The 21,256-nt window shown below is 41.9% G+C and overlaps 1 protein-coding gene across 3 annotated transcripts in view; it reads right to left on the reverse strand.

Annotated features, from left to right (window-relative positions):
* The window catches only part of plecb (plectin b), a 130,323-nt gene extending 110,220 nt beyond the window's left edge, over positions 1-20,103 (reverse strand). For 2 of the 3 annotated variants that reach the window (XM_026183396.1, XM_026183393.1), the window contains exons 1-2: positions 19,826-20,103; positions 16,326-16,521 (exon numbers count right to left, since the gene is read on the reverse strand). In XM_026183396.1, the coding sequence (XP_026039181.1) occupies positions 16,326-16,515 (190 nt within the window). In that variant the 5' untranslated portion in view covers positions 16,516-16,521; positions 19,826-20,103. Of the gene's footprint in view, positions 1-73; positions 409-16,325; positions 16,522-19,825 lie in introns of those variants that run through there. The other variant, XM_026183397.1, reaches the window with a different exon arrangement.
* Between the last annotated feature and the right edge of the window lie 1,153 nt (positions 20,104-21,256).

A 21,256-nucleotide genomic window follows, 5' to 3' on the forward strand; every position in this document is an offset into this window, starting at 1 on the left:
AAGACACATGCTTGACGATCACTTAGAGATGTGCGTATGCTGTTATTCCTATAACACGAGCGCACTCTCCCACCTTTGTACTTCTCCCTGACGTTCTCATAAGCCTGGATGAAGTCCTGCTCCTCAGCGTTGGGAGGCAGATAGGCAGGTTCATACATGGCCATCCCAGCACTTCCTTCCTTCTCCTTCTTCTCCTCTTCTTTCCTTTTGGGTCAGCCCTCTGTGTGTTTGGATGTATGTGAGGCAGACCGGTGCGGTCCTCTGTCTGGTCTCTCAGCTGTGTGTGAACCCTCCACGGCTCGAAACTTCATTCCACAGCCCAGCGTCACCACACATACACACACCCCTTTGCCTCCCTTCTCTTCCATACCCTCCCATAGTCTGGCTCAGAAATACTAATATAAATGTCAGGCTCCTCCTCTTAAAGACACACAGGCTGGAAGAAACAAGCACACACTCACAGAGAGCAGCAGGAACAGCAGCAAAGGGCTCTCTGGTTCAGATGAATTCAACTGTAATAGATGGCAAGCATAAGATTTCCCACCACCTTGTTTATGTAACCTCATAAAATGCTAGAAAAATTCTGATATCATGAAATAGTAATTAATGAGGGCACATAAATTTAGGCAACAGAAGCTCCCATAATCATCAGCACTTGCAGAGTGGAAAAAAACAATATTGAATGGCAGCGTGCTTTTAGGGAGATTAACTTGTTTTGTATCACAGTAACAATCATTAACCATACAGTAGTATTCAGCCAAGCAGATAACTTCTTTGTTAGTTCAGAATAGTAATCATAGGTTACAATCAGGTGAGAGAAGGAGGTTCTCATCTACTGTGAAATATTATAGTACTTGGGTTGGTCCAATGTGGTGAAGTCGTCCTGTACCTTTAGCAGAAAAACAGCCCCAAAGCATAATGTTTCCACCTCAGTGCTTCACTGTGGAGATGATGTTCTTTGGATCATACTCGGAATTTCTCTTCCTCCAAGCGCAGTGGTTCAGAGTTGATGCCAAAGAGCTCGATTTTGGTTTCACTTTTTCCTGGCCATCTCTGAATCATTTAAATCAGAATCCTTTTGTCGTCATTGAACATCAGATGTTCAACGAAATTTGAAGCAGCTCCTTGGCAGCAGCGTTTGGAATACCAACTACACAAATACACAAATGCACAAGGCTTACACAGATGTGCAAGGTTGCTCTGAAGGTTCTGATCCACCACCTTTCTCATGGTCATCCTCACCCAATGCATGGAGCTCTAGACCAAGGGCTGATTGGTCATTTTAGATATCGCCCACTAACCGAACAATCACACCAACATTAACACTATTAAAATTAAACTACTATAAAACTTTGAGACAGTTCATTTCTTTGTAAGTGACCGAACTTCAGCAAGAACTCAAATATTTAATGTATTGTGAAACTGAAGTAAATGGTGTATGGTAAAGCAAATTTGTTCTGAACTGTGATTTTAACACTTTCCAGGTTGAAAGTTGCCTTGCTTTCCAGCCCATGCTTATATTTAGTATTTAGTACTTGCTTATCATGTCCCATCAGAGAAGAGCTTTTGGGGGTGTTCTGTGGAGTGCGCCAGCACATGCTTTGGATTCTGTGGGTGGATCAGACCTTCTGTAGATCTTTGAACACATTAGGAATTCAGAAAATAGAGCTTTTTTGTGCAACGTTTCATTTCGTGTCTTTCAAAGTAACTTCCACATGAATGCCAGAACCCAAGGTTTGCACTCTAACAAGATGATCCATGTTATTCTCTTTACTAGTGTAGTTTTTTTTTTATTTATGCCATCTTTAGAATGAGAGCCACTGTTGTGTGGCATTGATGGCAAACCAAATATCAGAAGAACAAACATTATTTTCCACATTAGTTTTTTTTTTGTTTTTGTTTTTGTTTTTTTTTTTAAATAAAATAAAATAACATCCATTAAAAAAGTTAAATTCCTCCAAATAACTTTGAACCCAATCTGGCTGAATACTTCATCCTTCCTCATTAATTTAAAGAGGTTTCATATCTTGTTCTATAATGCCATACCTTAATCAGATTTCTACATTCAATACATTTAGTCCACGTCTACAGGACATAATCTCATAACAAAGACATTGTCGACCCTCTATGTGCTGCAGAAACACACTCCAGCTGGTAGCTGCTGTGTTTCAGCTGGTCTCTCAGAAAGTTGACACCTGCAACATGATGAATAAATACATTCAGTTGCAGTTGCAGTGCAGATATGCCCTTGACATCCACTGGGAACATAAACAGTCGGAGCAACCACTGAATATTCAACAAATGCCAAGACCAGCCGAGCCGATGACAGTCTGGACAAAAACGGAGTTAAAAGAAGAAAACAAAACAAATTTCCTTCCTATGCCAAAGCTTCATTTGTTACTTACATATTTCTTGTGTCAAAGGATAATAAAAATTCACACCGTGATTTGATTAATAGCTACGCAGGCTGTAGCATTAAAAATAATTGATAACAGCGATGACAGCAAACTGATGTCAACTAGCAGAGACATACTATGCACAGAAAATGAAGTAAGTTGCTGGGATCTAACAATGCTGTCTTGTTGAGCCGTTTTATGATGGAGAGCCTCATAAAAATGGAGGAAAGTGAACACTGTATCACACTTGCACTGTTTCCATGTTGGATTTTGTGTAGGAGTCTCCTGTAGCACAATGGTAGGGATGTGATGTAGGAAAAAGGAAAATCCCTGCAGCTCAGCCTGACTGTCAGACGTTTCTTTGGCCAAGGCCACACTGACATCAGCCAGGACACTTTCCTGGGAGGAAACGCGATAAGTTCACTCCAAACTCTTTGCTCTTGCAGCTGGAGAATTGCGACAGTGTGTGTGTGCGTCCGTGTCCTTTTCACTAGATCCAAAAGGAAATTTCATTATGCTTAACTCTTGCACTGTAAGTCTTCTGTATCTTCTGAAGAACAAAGCTCACACACTGCCGTTTTTTTCCCTATAGTCATATTTTCTAGTCACTATTTTGATTAACATACAATGTATTCTTTTATTATTCTTGACAGTTTTTCACCATTAAAATATGAATTTTTAAATGTGTAAAAAAAAATTGAGCAGCTGGCAGTCAGGTCATATTGCATAAATTATGTAATATCGCAGAAACACACACATTTTTGCTTTATCTTGAGTGCAAATTCCACTGTGGTTACTGACTTCCCAGAAATCCAAGAAGAGAAAAATATGATAACTGCAATTACAAATATGCTCGGCGAACACATACCAGCTAATATGTACTTGGCATAACCTCCTTTTAAAAAAGATTACGTATCTTAAAAAAACAGGGAGAGGTGCAACAGAAGGATGACATCAGCATATCCACTCTGAGATCCAACACAAAAAAAATGAAAGGAAGGCGAGATTAGACAGAAATTTTTTCACTATGACAGAAGTTAGTAGAATTTAATTTGGGGCTTTACAGTTGACATTAATATATGCATGTAATGAATGACTCAGTCAGACTTGTGATCATGTTAGATATTACTATGACATTAGATTTGAGTGTTTGGAAGTGGGGAGTGAGTGTCAACTACACGACTGCCAAGGCTAAACCTTTAACACATCAGCTACTATTAACGATCAGTGACGCTGGCTCTCATGACCTCATTCTCACACGCGCAGTGGTGACGCATAGAAGATAGTGTCTCACTCCGAACTTGCTAGATCATTCTAGCTCCCTGTCCACTCCCCAACAGTTGGACCACTTTATCTGGCTCCATGACATCTGTTTGTTTACTCAAGCTGCTACTTTTAAGAGCTGATAATCTGGTAATGTGAAGTCAAATAAGAGTTGAGGAAGGATATAGAAAAAGTATATGAACGTGTGTGTGTGTGTGTGTGTGTGTGTGTGTGTGTGTGTGTGTGTGTGTGTGTGTGTGTGTGTGTGTGGGGTCATGGGCGCCTGTGTGTAGTTTGTTTTCCAGATCTCCTTCAGAAATACCCGACAGGTGCACACAGGGGCCTGTGTGTCCAGTGTCCATTCTTTCATTTACACACACAAGCTTTCCACATCAGGAAATCTGAAACTGCAGTTGGATGTTTCAGTCTATGAACAGCTTAACCTGCACGTGGACGTTTTTATAATGTATACAGTGAATGCACTTGCATTTCACTTGATACTCTGCTTATTACTCAGAGTACAGAGTCTTTTGTCCTGTCTCCCTCCCATTTAGCCCAACCGGTTGTGGCAGATGGCTTCCCCTCCCTTAACCTGGTCTGCTGGAGGTTTCTTCCTGTTAAAATAGAGTTTTTCCTTCCCACTGTCACCAAGTGCTTGCTCAAACGGGGTGGTCTGATTGTTTTGTAAGGTCTTTACCTTACAATCTAAAGCACCTCAAGGGGGCAGTTGTTGTAATTTGGCGCTATATAAAATTAAATTAAATTGAATTAAGGGTCACAAGAAATAAACTGAGAATAAATAAAATAGAACAAATTAAAATTCATCAAAATAGTATTTTACAATTGAAAGGTAGATATACATTTTTAATATACAAAATGCCCCACTGAGACAATTTCTTGCAATCTTCAGTGGTTAAAGAAGCTCCACGGCTGTCCACTTAACAGCCTGTAACGTGTGGGGGTTTTTGCAGTACGTTCCTTTTATTTGATATTCTAATGGGGCCAACTCAGAGCGACGGCTTTAACATTAATAATGTTTTTCACACTGCTCGGTTCCCAGAATGAGACGGCAGTCACACAAATCACAGCACATCTTTTTTCAAGTGTCAAGGGCAGGGACGTGCAGAGAGGTTTAAAGGGGCGGGTGCTCAAAGTTAAAAAGGGGCACATTGAACCATGCTGAATAACAACAACACACATTCATCAAGAATCTAATATGGGAAGGGCAGGGCTGTGTTGATCTGAGACTGTAGACATTAAAAAGTCCACAGGAGAGATGGTAGCTGATTAAACAAGTATCATGAGATAATAACAAAATGCAAAGATTGGTGACAGCGCTTGGAACCATAAGGCAACGAAAAACTGTGACATAAACTCGGCTCTGCCTGTGAATCACTCTTTGCTTCTCTTCTTCCTTCCTTCCCATCATTTCATATATCACTCTCCACTTGCTGTCTATCTGAGAACAAGGCACAACTTGCTATTGCAATAAACTATAATCTAATTATCCACACCTAACAACTCTTGCACTTAATCTATAATAAAATGATGACAGAAAAATGTTATAGCACTGCCTTTAGTAGCCTCACACAGCTCCTGCTGTTTCCTCCTCATGTCCTTACCAGCCATGTCTGCACAATGTTATATCATGAGTAATATTTTTTTAAATCCAGCTAAATAAAACACACACATGCACACACAGTGACATTTTAGACCTTCTTCAGAATACTGTATATACTATGGGCATCCTTACATTATTATTTATTACTAGAGCTACAATAATAAAGCAATGAGGAGGGGGAAGTAATAAATATGAAATAATGTATTTATGATGATTCCATTTGTTTCACTATCCACTCTGTGCAGGGCAAAGCTTATTACATTTTTAAACTGTAGAGATACAATCATTTTACTGCTGTAAAATCCAACTTTTGTCTTATTTAAAATATAAATCTAATATAATCTGCTTCTTAATGTATGTTCTTTAAAATACAGCGTGTGTTTTTTAATATATTATAATTATAATTATTATTATGTGGACATGCATATTAGATCGTTTTTTAGTGAAATATAATCCCTCCAGAAAGGCAGGAAATGCCCAGAAACTTACTTTAAAACTAAATATGTTCCCTAAAACGGTGACAGAGCTACAGACCCATGACAGCCTTACACAGGTAGCCAGCAGCTATGACCAGCACTACTTGTGCAGTTAATAAAAGGACAGGTAATGTTTGTCACGCTGTTGCACACACAGCACGCTCGTTTGTTTCAGTTCGTCAGTTGCAACAAGACAGCTTACCAACGTGTACGTAATAAGCTAATACTCCTGTGTGCTACACACTACAGTGTACGCTGTACACCTACTTACTGGGTTTGTCGCATCAGTCTGTGTCTCTGAGTTAACTTGTGTTTCTCCTACAGCTCCGGACCGCAAAAAATGCGCGTGCTCTTTGTGAGCTCGTTCCCGGCTCGTAACCAGCGCGTTCTGCCGTCGAGGGCGATCATTGGTTAAATGTGATCATGTGACTGATGCAAGCCAGATCCTTTTATTTAGCAAAACTATGATTAATAGTTAAATATTATTGTTGAGGGGCACAGACAGGACTCCGCACGCACACACACATAAAATAAATTAATTAATTAATTAAAAAAATTTAAAAGTTGCCTCAACAAAAGGGCACTTTGGGCACTCATCGGGAAAGGGGCGGGTGCTCAAGCCCCTCTAGCCCCCCCCCTCTGCACGTCCCTGGTCAAGGGGATTACCGAAGCACAGCTCACAGAAAAAGGAAAAAAAAACCATGGGGGAAACAAATAACACCTGGACTGTGCACACATGCACAGGCAGGAGTTTAATGCTGACCCACAGCTAGACTGATCGGTCTGGCTGTGGAATATGACACAAAACCCAACAGTAGTGTGGCAGCTCCTATTAAGGGAGAATTTATGGTCCATTTTAACTAAGCCAGGGCTTATCCTCTGTTAGATTTTGATGAACGGAAATGGTTTTGTCTGTAGAGACAAAAGAGCAAAATCTCACAATGCTTTCTGCCTTCATTGTATTGTAATAGTAGCCTTTCAAAGTAATTACTTGTACACTTGGGTATATTTATCTATATACTCTTATTATACAGTCTGTGAGGATGTGATCTTTAGTGTCTTTTCACTTTTGACTACTTTTGTCAGCTGATGATCACCAGGCTTGATGCTCTTCTCTGTCAGTTATCCAAGCCTGAAACAATTTGAGTATGGTGCAATCCGGGTGCAATGCTGCTGTTACGGTTGCCCAGTAAAACTGTGGGTAACAGACAATCATAGAAACAGGCCTGGCTCCCTCTTCTGGATATCCACAACAGAAACACATGTAATGCGCAGCAGTGGATCAGACATGCTGCTGTTGACTGCCCTGACCTTTTCAGCCCACCACGCTTTTCCATCATGGCTCATTCACAGAATCTGAAACTGATGGTGAGGAGCAGCATTCCTTCCCTAGAATGAGGAAGACCATGAAGGTCAAACGTTTAAAAAGAAGAAAAGTGTTTTGTCCGGAAGGGTCTCGAAATGAGAATGAAAGCATACTGTCTGGTGAAAAAGGCAGAGTTCTGTAATACCAGACACATAATGAACACACAATGTAGTTGATGCTATTTGAGACGGGTGTCGAATGAGAACCATTTTCCAGAAGCAGTGACGACTCTTTAGTACGAGCAGGCCACCAGCTAGTTAACAGAAAGTGCCACCTGCTGGGGAAATGGGTTATAGCTGTCTGAAGGGAAGCCAATAGCTGTGTTCACACATGAGCAGGGAGCTACAGATGTAAGAATAGAGGACATTTAAGAAGCTATTGCAATCACAAGCTATTATAAAATCTGAGGAATACAATTAGGCACACAAAAGAGGCAGGCCAGCTCAGAGTGCCTTTCATAACTGAATCAGCTCAACAGTATAAAAATCCAAAGCTTATTATAATAAAATGTCAATGCATTCAGCTCGTATAAAATCCGCTACAGGGCAAGAGTCTGAGTATGTGTCTGGAGTAACTGTCAGCAGTACAAAAACAGCATTTGTTTGGAAGATGAGTCATACTTTTAAAGGCGCTTCTCTCACTTAATAAACAACATCGGGGGCTAAAAGATGACGTCAAAAGTGCCAAAAACTGAAGTTATTTGAATTGCGACTACACATTTGTTACAAAAGCGACAAATCTCTAAAACACCAAACATTACATCAGACATACACATGTTTACAGCATAGTACAAATACAGTTGGCCGTTACAGTTAACTTCTCTTTTGGTAAATGGTAAATGATGAATGCCCCTTTAAAATGTATTAAGTTGTGTTTAATTAAGTGGCTCCAGGTGGGTCCTGTTGTATTGCTTATAATGTTTGCACTCCGTGCTTACTGTCCCTTGTGGTCCACCGTAGTGGCAACGGGGAGTGTTTGTTTTCACGAAAGTGGGTGTGTTTTATGTTGAACTGAACGAGCGGCAATAAAGATAATGGTGGCTCACGAAGCAGAGTATGAACACGTTATTCATAAGTTTGAGACAGAACATTACATGGTGTCAGAGTAAATCGAACTAAACGCCCACTGACAGAGCGAAATGGATTCGTCGGGAGTTCCTGCACCACGGATGGACTGGGATTCAGCCAATCTTCCCGATGCCTGGCGGAGGTTCGTACAACATGTGAAGCTAATGTTTAGCGGCCCACTAAGCGGCAAGCCCGAGGAGACCCAGTGCAGCTATCTTCTTCTGTGGGTAGGAGAAAGAGGCAGGGACATTTATAACACATGGCAGCTATCGGATGAAGAAGCTAAAAAGCTGACCACATATCTCGACAGGTTTGAACAGTACCTCATGCCGAAAACAAACACCATTTTCGCCAGATACAAGTTTAATGAAAGACTCCAAGGTGAAGGGGAGTCATTTGAGCACTTTGTGACCGAGTTAAAGTTACTCGTCAAGCAGTGTGGCTATGTTAACAGTGATGAAATGGTCCGAGACAGGATTGTCTTCGCAACCAGTTTCCCACAAGTCAGAGAAAAGCTGCTGAGCCAAGGGTCAGATTTGACTCTAGAAAAAGCCATAGACATTGCACGCTCCTATGAGATCGCACGAGAGCAACTGAAAGCCATGGTTGACCCACACACTAGCCTGCAGGGAGCAGCGCCCGCGCATGCAGTATCCGCTAAGCGCCAGAGTACGCAGCAAAAAGATAGGAGGGCACCTCATTATAATAAGATGGGAAAAATGTGTGGAAGATGTGCACGAGCACACAGCCAGAAGGAGGAGTGTCCTGCAAAAGGGAAGAGGTGCAAAAACTGCAATAAAATGAACCACTTTGCCAAAGCATGCCGTTCACAAGCACCACACCAACCCAACCCAGTGTACTCTATTAACCCTGACACTCCAAGCGATGAAGCGGAGCTATTCATAGATTCCATAACAAAGTGCAACGAAGGGGAGGCCGATGAACAGGCTTACGCTGACATTGAAGTAGGCTCACTGCATCACACCGTGAGTTTTAAGCTTGACACAGGAGCCACTGCTAACGTCATTCCTGCCCGATTGTTTAAGAAGTGTTTTAAGCAGGTTAGCTTGGCACCGCCCACACGCACACTATCTGGCTATGGAGGAGAAAAACTCAACATCAAAGGCACATGCCAGTTGAAGTGCAGGTGGAAAGACATTCACAAGATGCTGACTTTTGACATAGTAGACACTGCAGCACCCCCCATCTTAGGGTTGAGAGCATGCCTGGATCTAAACCTAGTCAAGCTGGTCATGTCAGTACAGATCACAAACGTCATGGAGGAGTTTGCCGATGTGTTCGAGGGCATAGGGAAATTCCCAGGAGAATGCGACTTACACATTGACCCAGACGCCATGCCCGTTGTGTGCCCCCCCCCCCCGAGGATCCCTTTCACACTGCGGGAACGACTGAAACGGGAGTTGGATGACATGGAGAAAAACGGCATAATCATCAAAGTAAAAGAACCCACAGAATGGGTAAACGGACTGGTGGTCGCAGAGAAGCGTACTGGGAAGCTCAGAGTATGCCTCGATCCTCGCGAGTTAAACAAAGCCATCAAAAGACCTCATTACCCGCTTCCAACATTGGATGACATCACACCAAAGCTGGCAGGAGCACAGTACTTCAGTGTCATGGATGCTCGCTCAGGCTATTGGGCCATCCAACTAACCACCAAGTCATCGCTTCTCACCACCTTCAACACGACCTTTGGCAGGTACCGTTTTCTGCGCCTTCCTTTTGGGATAATATCAGCACAGGACATTTTCCAAAGGAAAATCGATGAGACGTATGAAGGGCTCAATGGAGTGGCAGCCATCGTGGATGACATCCTCGTGTTTGGCAGGACAAAGGAGGAACACGACGAGAACCTCCGTGCCATGCTTGAGCGCACACGGGAGCGAGGAGTACGTCTCAATCCAGAGAAATGTGTCATAGGCGCCACAGAAGTGAGTTACTTTGGACACAAACTCACCCGGGAGGGCATCCAGCCAGACCCAAAGAAACTGCAGGCCATAAAGGACATGCCACCTCCTGAGAATAAGAATGAGCTTGAGACAATCCTTGGAATGGCGAACTACCTGTCCAGATTCGCACCACGACTATCAGAGGTGAACGCACCGCTGCGTCAGCTGCTCAAACAAGACTCAGAGTTCATCTGGGATCAGACCCACGACAGAGTCTTCCAGCAAATGAAAGATCTCATAACCAGAGAACCAGGCCCCATACTGGCATACTACGACACAACCAAGGAGCTACGGCTACAGGTAGATGCATCGAAGTATGGTTTGGGAGCTGTGTTGATGCAGGACGGACACCCAATAGCATATGCTTCAAAGACACTGACCCCAACAGAAGTCAACTATGCACAGATCGAAAAAAAGAGCTCTTTGCAGTGCTGTTTGGATGCAAGCGTTTCCACACCTACATATACGGCAGGAGAGTCATCGTCGAGTCGGACCACAAGCCGTTGGAGCACATACTGAAGAAACCAATCTCTGTAGCCCCGGCTCGTCTGCAGCGCATGCTGTTACAGCTGCAGAGATACGACATAGAGATTGTGCACCAGCCCGGAAAAGACATACCTGTGGCCGACACACTGTCCAGGAAACCATTGCCCGACCAAGACAGCACGCTGAGTGAAGGCATGGAGGACCAGATCCACTCAGTGATAAACAGCCTCCCAGTAAGTGACAAAAAACTCTCAGAGATACAGGCTGCAACAGGATGCGACCCGCAGCTCACCCTGCTGAAGCAAATTGTGCAGGATGGCTGGCCTGAGGACAGAAAAAAATGCCCCAAAACCCTTTTGGACTTCTGGAATTTCAGAGATGAAATTTCACACTTCCATGGCATCATCTTCAAAGGTGACAAAATTATAGTGCCAATAGCCCTAAGGAACAACATGCTGGAGAGAATCCACACTGGGCACATGGGGATTGAGAGGAGTAAGCAGAGAGCAAGGGACGCCCTCTTCTGGCCAGGCATGGGCAAGGACATAGCTGCCACGGTGGAAAACTGTTCCATATGTCAGGAGAGGCGCGCGGCGAATTCCAAAGAACCTCTCATCCCACACCAGATCCCTGAGAGACCATGGCAGGCAGTGGCCTCAGATCTCTTCACATGGCGTGGACGGAACTACTTGGTAGTTGTGGACTATTACAGCCGCTACTTTGAGGTCGAAAGGCTATTCTCTACCACTGCAGGGTCCGTCATCAAAAAGCTCAAGGCCATATTCGCCAGACATGGTATACCAGAGAAGCTTATCTCAGATAACGGCCCACAGTACAGCTCTCGAGAGTTCAAGGATTTTGCAGTCACATGGGACTTTGTCCACACGACCTCAAGCCCTTTGTACCCGCAAAGCAACGGCCTCGCCGAAAGAACAGTCAAAACGGCCAAATCAGTTCTGGATAAAGCTCATGCTCAGGGAGTAGATCCCTACCTGTCCCTATTGGAGCAAAGGAACACGCCAGTCGATGGCTTCAGGTCACCCGCGCAGCTCCTCATGAGTCGACGTCTACGCTCAGTGCTTCCCATTACCGGATGCCACCTGGTACCTCGCATCATAAGCCCGACGGTTGTGCAAAAAACACGGATGGAAAGACAAGAGCATCAGAGGCGTTACTACAATCGCAGCGCCACACCACTACCGAAGCTGCAGCAGGGGGACCACATTCGCTTTCAGCACGAGTCCGGAGCCTGGAAACCGGCTGTCATCATCCGACCTGCAGAAACTGCCCGCTCTTTCGTGATCCGCACTGGCGAGGGACAGACTATACGGCGTAACCGACGGCACCTGAGAGGCGCCAAGGCGTCACCGGCACCTTCAGCACCAGCATCCGATCTGGTCACCCAGCCAGATGGTGCAGCTCAGCAACAAGCAGAGCCCCTGTCGCCATCTAGAGACACTAAAACGCCAACCATGGACACTAGCCCTGCACTGACCACCAGATCAGGACGAGTGGTCAAACCGAGGGTTATTCTTGACCTGTGATTGTAAAGGGTGTAGGCGGATCGCTGCCCTAAAAAAAAAAAAAAAAAAAATGGAAACATGTCAAATGTCCATGTACTAATGAGTGCATATCCCGCATTGCATTGTTGGTGTTAGTTTTATGCCCCAGTAATTTTACACATGGCAGTGTTGAAAAACTGTTCCTTATCCTCATGTTCAGGATGTTCTATTTTGAAATGTATACCAGCTGTGTCACTGGCGGACATTTAAAAAAAAAAAAAGGGAGATGTTGTATTGCTTATAATGTTTGCACTCCGTGCTTACTGTCCCTTGTGGTCCACCGTAGTGGCAACGGGGAGTGTTTGTTTTCACGAAAGTGGGTGTGTTTTATGTTGAACTGAACGAGCGGCAATAAAGATAATGGTGGCTCACGAAGCAGAGTATGAACACGTTATTCATAAGTTTGAGACAGAACATTACAGGTCCCAGTGCTCAATTGTATTAAAGACCTCAAATTATTGGCTGGCTATTCAGTCTTTCTGGTAGAAAACATTTTGGCCAACCAAAATTAGTAAACATTTTAACATCATAGTGAATTTCAGATGAACCTTGCTAATTTAAGTAGCTAGCAGGCAAAAGCAGCATGTGGCAAATCTCCAGCTGTACGTTCTCATCCAAATATTTTTGAAAACTTTACATCACAACAACATACAGTGCATACACAACATAACAGTAGCTTCCACAAATTAATGGTGTAATGTACAGTAACAGTATGTACCAATAAACTGAAGGAAATGGGATGTGGATGACTCATGACTCAAAAACAAAATGTGGATGATTTTCCTGTAACGTAGGAGCTCGAAATTAGAATAGATCTTTATGCTTGTGTTCACATGCACTGATCATTTCCAAAGAAAATCGCTATATTAAACTGTAATGCGTGTGTGCATGAGAAAGAGATAGCAAGAGGATGTGAGTGGAAGAGAGATGGAGTCTGAGCCTAGCATCGTCTAAGCATCAGATCATAGCCACTCCAGAATAAATTATTGAAGAGTACTCTGCAGGGATGTTTGCCGTTTAAATACAGCTAGGGCTCTAAAAGCCAACAGCAAAACACACACACACACACACACACACACACACACAATTCATGTGCAGTTCAGTTAGCAAAAACAAACTTGATCTGCTTAAAATAATACAATTAATTATAAAGGCTAATGAGATTTTAAATTTTTCACAATAGTCATTAATTTTTAATTACAAGAACAAGAAAACATTTAATACCATTTTCTATATTATAGTTTGGAAATGACAGAATGACAGAAAAATCACAAAATTAAGATACATAAATGCACAAATATTTTTAATAAAGATTAGATCAACCATCTAAACGCCATCCAAATGTATTTATTTCTTCTGCTTCTGGTGACTTGGCACCATATTTTTGCTTTCCATAAGGTACAGAAGGCAACCACTGTTTCTGTGTAGCAACTGGTAGACCTTTATTAGGTCCAACCTGGGACTTTAAAAAGTATTATGTTTCTCTTAAACACAAAAAATGTGCTTCCTGTTAAATGAACGCTTCCTATTTAGAAGATAATGTTGATAATGTTTGCTTCTTAGCTCCCACATTAACATTATAGTATTAGCCTTACATTATATAATAAGTTAGCATATGGCCAGTGTGAGTAACTGCTAATAGTAAATGGCTAATGTTAATGCATCCGCTGGACACATGTTTATTACCGGTTTAACACTTTAAAGTAAATGTGAGTATTAGTGACATCAAAATTCATCACAAAGACCGTGTTGTCAGTCTTTAAAATGCTTTGCTAAGTTTTTTATGCTACTAATTTGCTACTAATTAATGTGTTCAGCTGCTAGTGACTGGGGGGGGGCTGTGTGCACGCATGTTTCCAGCGGTGCCATGAGAAGTTGTCTGTCAGCTGGAGAAGGTGAATATGGCACTGTTTGTATCAATACTACTGCAAATGAGTACCTAACCCAATAGCAATTTTTAGTATTGATCAGTATCTGAGTATCATGTCTTCTGGAGTCAAATGTGAGGGCAGAATCCTTTGAAAACTCTCTTTTCCATATGGCTATATAATCATTCTATTGGACCTGATCAGTGAAGAGTGCTCATCTTCCAACAAGAACTGTGCATAGTCTATTCTAATCCCCCTTCTAGGACAGGCCTGTACATCTGCATACAGTCAGGAAATCTGTAGCAGAACCTCGTCATTCATCAGAGCTTACTACAAAAGCTCAGCCTCACCCACGGGTGCTGATATTGCCTGACATGGCCTTCTGATTGCTGGAAAAAGAGACGTACAGGATGTGGATGTAGGCCTTTTGTAGACCTGCATGCACATCCTGAGTTATACAAACTTCCTCCTAGACAGGAGCACAATTTTCCAAAACTCGATCACAGACGTATTGTGTTCAATCAAAGACTTGTGCTAAGCTGGCACACTGAAAATTAGTATATTCTGTGCTACATTAAACCGGGTTTTATCCTTGTTGTGCTGTCTGCTTTGGTGATTGAGGATGAGCATTCCCTGCCCTTTTTTCAGAAGGGCAGGGAATGCATAGTAGGAGTGAAACAAGAGGAGTGTTACATCCTGCCCATATAGCAATGACTGAAGCTCAAGGAAGGCGCTTGTATGTGCCTGTTTTTCACTGACATTTTATAAAGTACAGTTATTTCTCGTTGCCATGTGTACATTTACTAACATTAATTCGTTATGCAAAAACTCAAAATCTTACTAAGTATATTTGTCTTATTTCTAGTCAAAATTATCTCATTACACTTAAAATAAGACACAATCAGCTACAGGGCAACATTTCAGTAAGCTAAAGGAACTTGTTTCAAGACAGTGAATCTTGAAACTAGAGAAAAACTAGAGATTTTTCACTTGTTCCACTGGCAGATTTTTTCACTTAATACAAGATATTTTAGCTTAAAATAAGTGAAAAAATCTGCCAGTGGAACAAGTGAAAAATCTCTAGTTTTTCTCTAGTTTCAAGATTCACTGTCTTGAAACAAGTTCCTTTAGCTTACTGAAATGTTGCCCTGTAGCTGATTGTGTCTTATTTTAAGTGTAATGAGATAATTTTGACTAGAAATAAGACAAATATACTTGGTAAGATTGCACTTTGTCATCTTCCATGCTCTGCCCAGAGTGCAAACAAGAATATTCCCACAGAGGACAATGGCTCTGACATAATTAACGCAGGCTTTCTGTACTGCTTTTCATAAATAGAAGAGTCAACATGATGAATAATGTTCTTTCTTTGCTGGTTCTAAGGTTTGACATTTAAAAAGGATAGGCGGCCTGGCATCCACTACATCCACTGGTACACACATGGAAGAAGTCACATGCTCCACATTACTCCCGTAAAATCACTAATTTTTTATTCATTGGTGCACATCTGTTCCACAGTCATAATGATCTGTTGTTGCATATGATTTGTGTATTTGTGTTCACTACACTGAATGCCAGTTGTATTGATTTCTTGGTATATTGTTATGTGTTACAGCCTCTCCTACCTCTTGGTCAGGTTTCACTTGAAAAGAGATTTTAATCTCAAAGAGGCTTTTACCTGGATAAATAAATACATACATAAATAAATAATAGTAATAATAACATTATTAATGCGACTGCAGCATAGTATTGAGTTCTTAATGCATTTAAAACTGAATTGAAACACCAGACCATTATTATTTAATAGCTCCATATTGAAAATAAAATATTTCATGTGGAGTTCAGTTTTAATGACCTCTGACATCCAACTTGGCGTTGTTAGCTAACAGCAGGCTAACTTTTCAGTGCCAACATATAGCAGAATGGACAGTCAGAAAGACTATAAGCAACACATAGCTGTTTTGGAGCTCTGAGTGCTAGTCGCTCTTCACTTGCTCTAAATCACATGACATACAGGTATAAGAATAAAAGCTTATGGGGAAAACAGGTGGAGTGCAAAGGAAATTAGCACTAGCATATTCATATTGGGTTAGCTTAACTACTACAAGGCTTCATTAGCTAGCCTTTTCAGTTTTCCATGTCAATATGTCTGTAACAACTGAAATACAAGATTTAAGTTTGTTTTAAATGTCTGCTTTAAATAAGTAAGCACTCTTTCACGTGCATAGATATAACTCTGTTTAGTCCCCCTACCTGCAATACGAATTACAGCCCTGTCAGCTGGATCCAGGACCTCCGCTGTGGCGGATTTGGAGCGTTTGACTCTCTGGTGTTTGGACAAGTTCCAGGGCAGGGTGTCTCCAAGAAAGGGGACGCCACTCTTCTCTTCATAGCTTTCCTCCAGTGGGGTTCGATCCCTACGTCTGTCTTTACGGGTCGCCATCACCCACTTAAGAAAGAGATGGATAGGCTTAGTTAGGGACTGACTGCATGAAGGTGCACACATAATCAGAATAAATGTTTTGCTACGTTTACACTCAAATATTAGCACACCACCAGTGGTCAGCTATTTTCTTCTCTGTGCTGACCGACCTCAGCATACTAACATTTAACTGCCACCCAAATGTATAACAAGATTAAACTCAGGTCGCCTAATGTTCGAGTGCTATAAAAATGCAAACTGCACGGCCAGACACACCATGTACTTTGTGGAATACTATCAGTGTATAAAGATGGGAGAGGCTGCATGATCAAGATAACGGTACCACATGGAGCTTCACCTGTTGGTGCAAGGAGTAGGGGTAAGAAATGGCAGCAACAGACACTTGGAAAGCTTGCACGACTGTCCTTCACTAGAAATGCTTAAAAAGGTACAACTGCTTAATGCAGCTGAGCATCCTTGCTCCTTGTTTTCATACTTCCTCTGTGTGCCCAGGTTAACGTTTATTGTTAAATATTTAGCCTATACGCACAGGGCAGCATCAGTTACAGTTAGTTCTAACGTTTTACATATCAGGACATAATAAAAAATTATCTAGCCCTTTCCAGGTTTTAAAATAAGGTACATACAACCTCAAATGAGCAACGGCACATGACATATTACACTATTTCATTATTTATTTATTTTTTAAACTAAGCCAAAATCCAGGAGCAGTGTGTGAAAAACTGTAGCCTGTACAACCACCTATAGCAGTTATAACTTGAGGCAATTGTTTTCTACATTGTTGTTGAGTGGTTGTTGCCCACTCTTCTTTACAACCTTGCTTAATTTCACTGAGATTTGTAGGCATTTGTTTATATGCACAGCTCTCTTAAGATCCCACTACAGTGTTTCCATGAGGTTGAGCTTTGGACTTTGACTGGGCCATTGCAACACTGTTATTCTTTTCATTTTCAGCTATTCTGTTGTAGATTCGCTGCTATGCTCATCATTGTTTTGTTAAATGACTCAGTTTCAGCTGAACCTTTGCTGTTAAACAGATGGCCTCACATTTGACTCTAGAATACTTTGGTATACAGAGGGGTTCATGGCCAACTCAATGCCCAGGTCCTGTGGCTGCAAAACAAGTCCAAATCATCACCACTCCGCCACCGTGCATGGCAGTTGGTATGCAGTAAATGGGCTCATAAGCTTTGCTTGGTTATGACCAAACGTGGCACTGTACATTTAAGGCTAAACGTCTCCACTTTGATCTGTTCAAAGGACGTAGTTCTGCAGGTCTTGTGGTTTATTCAGATGCAACTTTACAAACCTAGCTGTGCTAGAACAAAGAGGTAAATAACCCATACTTGTTCAGTCTTTTTATAATCATACTGTAAACTTCAACATGCTAAGTGAGGTTTGTAGAGTTTGCGATGTAGCTCTTGAGGGTTTTTTTTTGCTGTTTCTCTGAGCATTGCACAGTCTGACCTTGGGTTGAATTTGCTGGGACATCCATTCCTGATTAGACTGTCTTGAATCTATTCATCTTCCACTTGTGAATACTCTTTCTCAGCACTGAATTACCTTATTGATAGGAAAAAACAATTGCTTCTCCAATTCCATTGCTGACGTCTTTCCTCCTTGGCGCTGTTTTTATACATACCTGAATGCTGAAAAGGCCTTCTGCTCTAATAGAGGTCACCACACTTCCTGATCGCATCTGATTATCAGCACCGGGCTGCTGTTTGCCCTCTTAACTCTGGAAGCAGCAAGAGTGTATTTCATTTTGCCCAAACTCCTATGTTTTGGATTCATTTTTTGTTAAATTAATAATGATATGGCATGACGTTGTTTATCTGAGGTTGTATTTACCTACGTTTAGGAGCTGTTAATGAGAAGATTGTTTTAGTATGTCCAGAAATGTAAAACATTAGAGCAAAAAGATAGTGACAGTGACAAAGCTGATTAGAAAACATTTACATTATAACTGTCACTTCTATTGTACTTTTCCTACATTAAGTGGTGTTAAATGCCGTGGGAAGACAAACGGTAGAAGAAAGGATTTGGTTTCCTAAAACTTACAGACTGAGGAGGTTAAATATGGAGATAAAACTAAATAAACAGCTATTAGGTCAATGACCAACATCATATTACTGAAAAGGTATGAAGCTCACATGGTAGTATACACACATTGGTAACGATTACTGATTTAACAAAAGCACGAGCTCAGTCAACACATAGCAGTTAACTGACTCATCAGAACTCATAAACTCTGTCTGTAAGGATGCCAAATAAAACAACGAATGGTGTCACCTGAAGTGACAACCCACCTTCTCAATTGAGGCGTCACTTTCTCCTGTCTCATCGTCTCACTTAACTTAATGTCAGCGTAACTATTTTAAAACGCCAAGAGATGCATGCTTTAATTTAACAACAACATGGAACACATTTGCCATTACTGACCACCTGACTGAAGAAATAGCTGTGTGTGAGTGTGTGTGTGATGACACACCCGCTGTGAGAGATAACTCTTGTCAATAATCCAAAGCTCAGCAGTGATGAAATGGTGTCACATGCCTCTAGTAGTCACAGCTGACCTGAGAGCAGAGCTCAGTCCCCTGTGAAGTTATCATGCTGCACATGTAAATTCCTGTCAAGCTATCCAGCCTTTGGATACTGATGCCATGACAACACAGGCTACTGTAACCAGGTTAATAAATGGGCTGCCAAGTTATAGCATCGAAGCTGGTTTAATTAATCTGTTTGTTTCCATGTCGACACAGCAAATATTGTCTCTGCAGTAGAGGTTTACCTTTTTTTTTCCTGCAGATTTACTCAAGGTAAGAATTGGAAAACACTTCAAAGCAGGAATATACTCCTTCAGCGATTTCATTTTAGAAATGTTTGTTTTTGGACTGTTTCAGTGTTTACCTGTGGTAAAAAAAAAAATGTTTCCACACTAGAGAAAGAAAGTCTCACTTCAGCTTGCCTCCATTACAGAACACACACACACACACAGTTTCCTGTGGTGTTGGATTACAGTATAAGTCAGGCTACCACCGATACATTTTCCATCTGAAAATACTGAAATGTATCATCGGGAGCACGCTGTCCTCTAGCTCAGGATTGTAATGATGTACGGTTTTGCTGAGTACCTTAAGCAACGCAGAATTTCTCCACAAGGTGGACGCACCTGCAACAACCTAAGCCCAAAATCTCTCTGCAAAGCTCACTGAGTCAAGTTATTGCTACACTCCTGTGCTGTCACCCAAACCTACCAGTTTCTTCCAACCCAACCCACGCACAGGACCGGACACCGGCATTGTCTTACCTTACTGCTGAGCTGGATCAGTGCGTAAACGCCTGTTAAACAGCCATGAGTGCCAGTGCTTCACTATGCGCCCTGCAGGATGTCGCCAACCAAAACAAATAAAGTCGCCGACAGCCACGATAGCCACACCTTTTACAGGAGGCAGGGCTGCTGCTGGAAGAGGCTGAAGAGACAACCCGCCGTGCAGAATCCGCATCATCTGTGATATTTCTCCCGCCCCGCTCGCTCTCTTTCATCCATCCTCCACTGCATGGCGACACCACTGAATTCAAAGGTCGGTGATCCTTCGCGCAGTCGTTAACTCACACCCCCTCAAAAAAAAAAAAAAAACAACAACAACAACAACTCTAAAGTGCAGCTTCCGATCTTAATTACTCCGAGAGAAACTGAACAGTCCTTCTCTAGACGCTCAGTCCGCACGTCGGAGCTGATGTTGGGTTTGTGCTCCGATCCAAAGCAATTAACAGCTTTCCTCCACCAGCAGGGTCTGGTGCTGCGGTGAAACGCTGCATGACTCACTGTTCGATTAGTTTGCCTGCTTGTCCCGGACTGAATAGTGTATTGTCTGCAGGCTACTGCAAAGGAGAGAGTAAGAAACTGTGATGACACAGCCGCTGTCTGCGAGGGTTTAGACTAATGATTAACTAGAAGAAAAGCAGTTAACTGGTTTGATTTTACACAGTAAGTATCACAAGCTCCTATTTTACTGCACTGAAACATACATGTCGCTGTAGTCTATTAAGATGAGTTTTGGACCATTCAAATAATACACTGTTACGTAATGCTAGGGTCATTATACAGTAAACAAATACAGAAACAAAACATGTGAGTCTCTTAAGGAATAGATCCATAACGACTTCGCTTGGCACTCCCTTTCTGCATTTTTATGTACTATGATTTTAAGATCCCGTCCTTCCCAAAACAGTAAAGTGTTGAAGGTTAAATCAGAGGTTCCCAAAGTGTGGGGCAGAGCCTTACTAAAACAATATATAAAAGTAATGAGAAAGTGGCCACTTTCATGAGTAAATCATATAAGCCTTATATGATTCACTATATGAAGTAGGCCACATCTTATGCAAGTCTTTTATAAGTTTCTTTTCCATTTGGGCTAAAGGTACAAACGCATATAAACAGCTGCGTTTTAAAAAATACCTGTGTAGGTGTGGACGTAGCGTAAAAGACTTAGTAGTTACTACCTGTAATTTATTGCAGTTTACTTTTATTTGCTTAATTGTTTACTAAATGTTTGAGTTGTGAAATAAACCGCAATGGAGTTTGAAAACAAATATGGGCGCGTGTGCCTTAGAATATGGGGACTCTTTTTGTGTGCGCACGCGCGCGCGTGTGTGTGTGTGTGCTCTATCTAGCTTTAAATCTGCATTGTGTTGAGTCACTGTATGTTTGGAAGGTTAACTTAGTGCAAATTAGCAT

This window comes from Astatotilapia calliptera, chromosome 11 (assembly GCF_900246225.1).
Source record: "Astatotilapia calliptera chromosome 11, fAstCal1.2, whole genome shotgun sequence".
Taxonomy (NCBI): Eukaryota; Metazoa; Chordata; class Actinopteri; order Cichliformes; family Cichlidae; genus Astatotilapia; species Astatotilapia calliptera.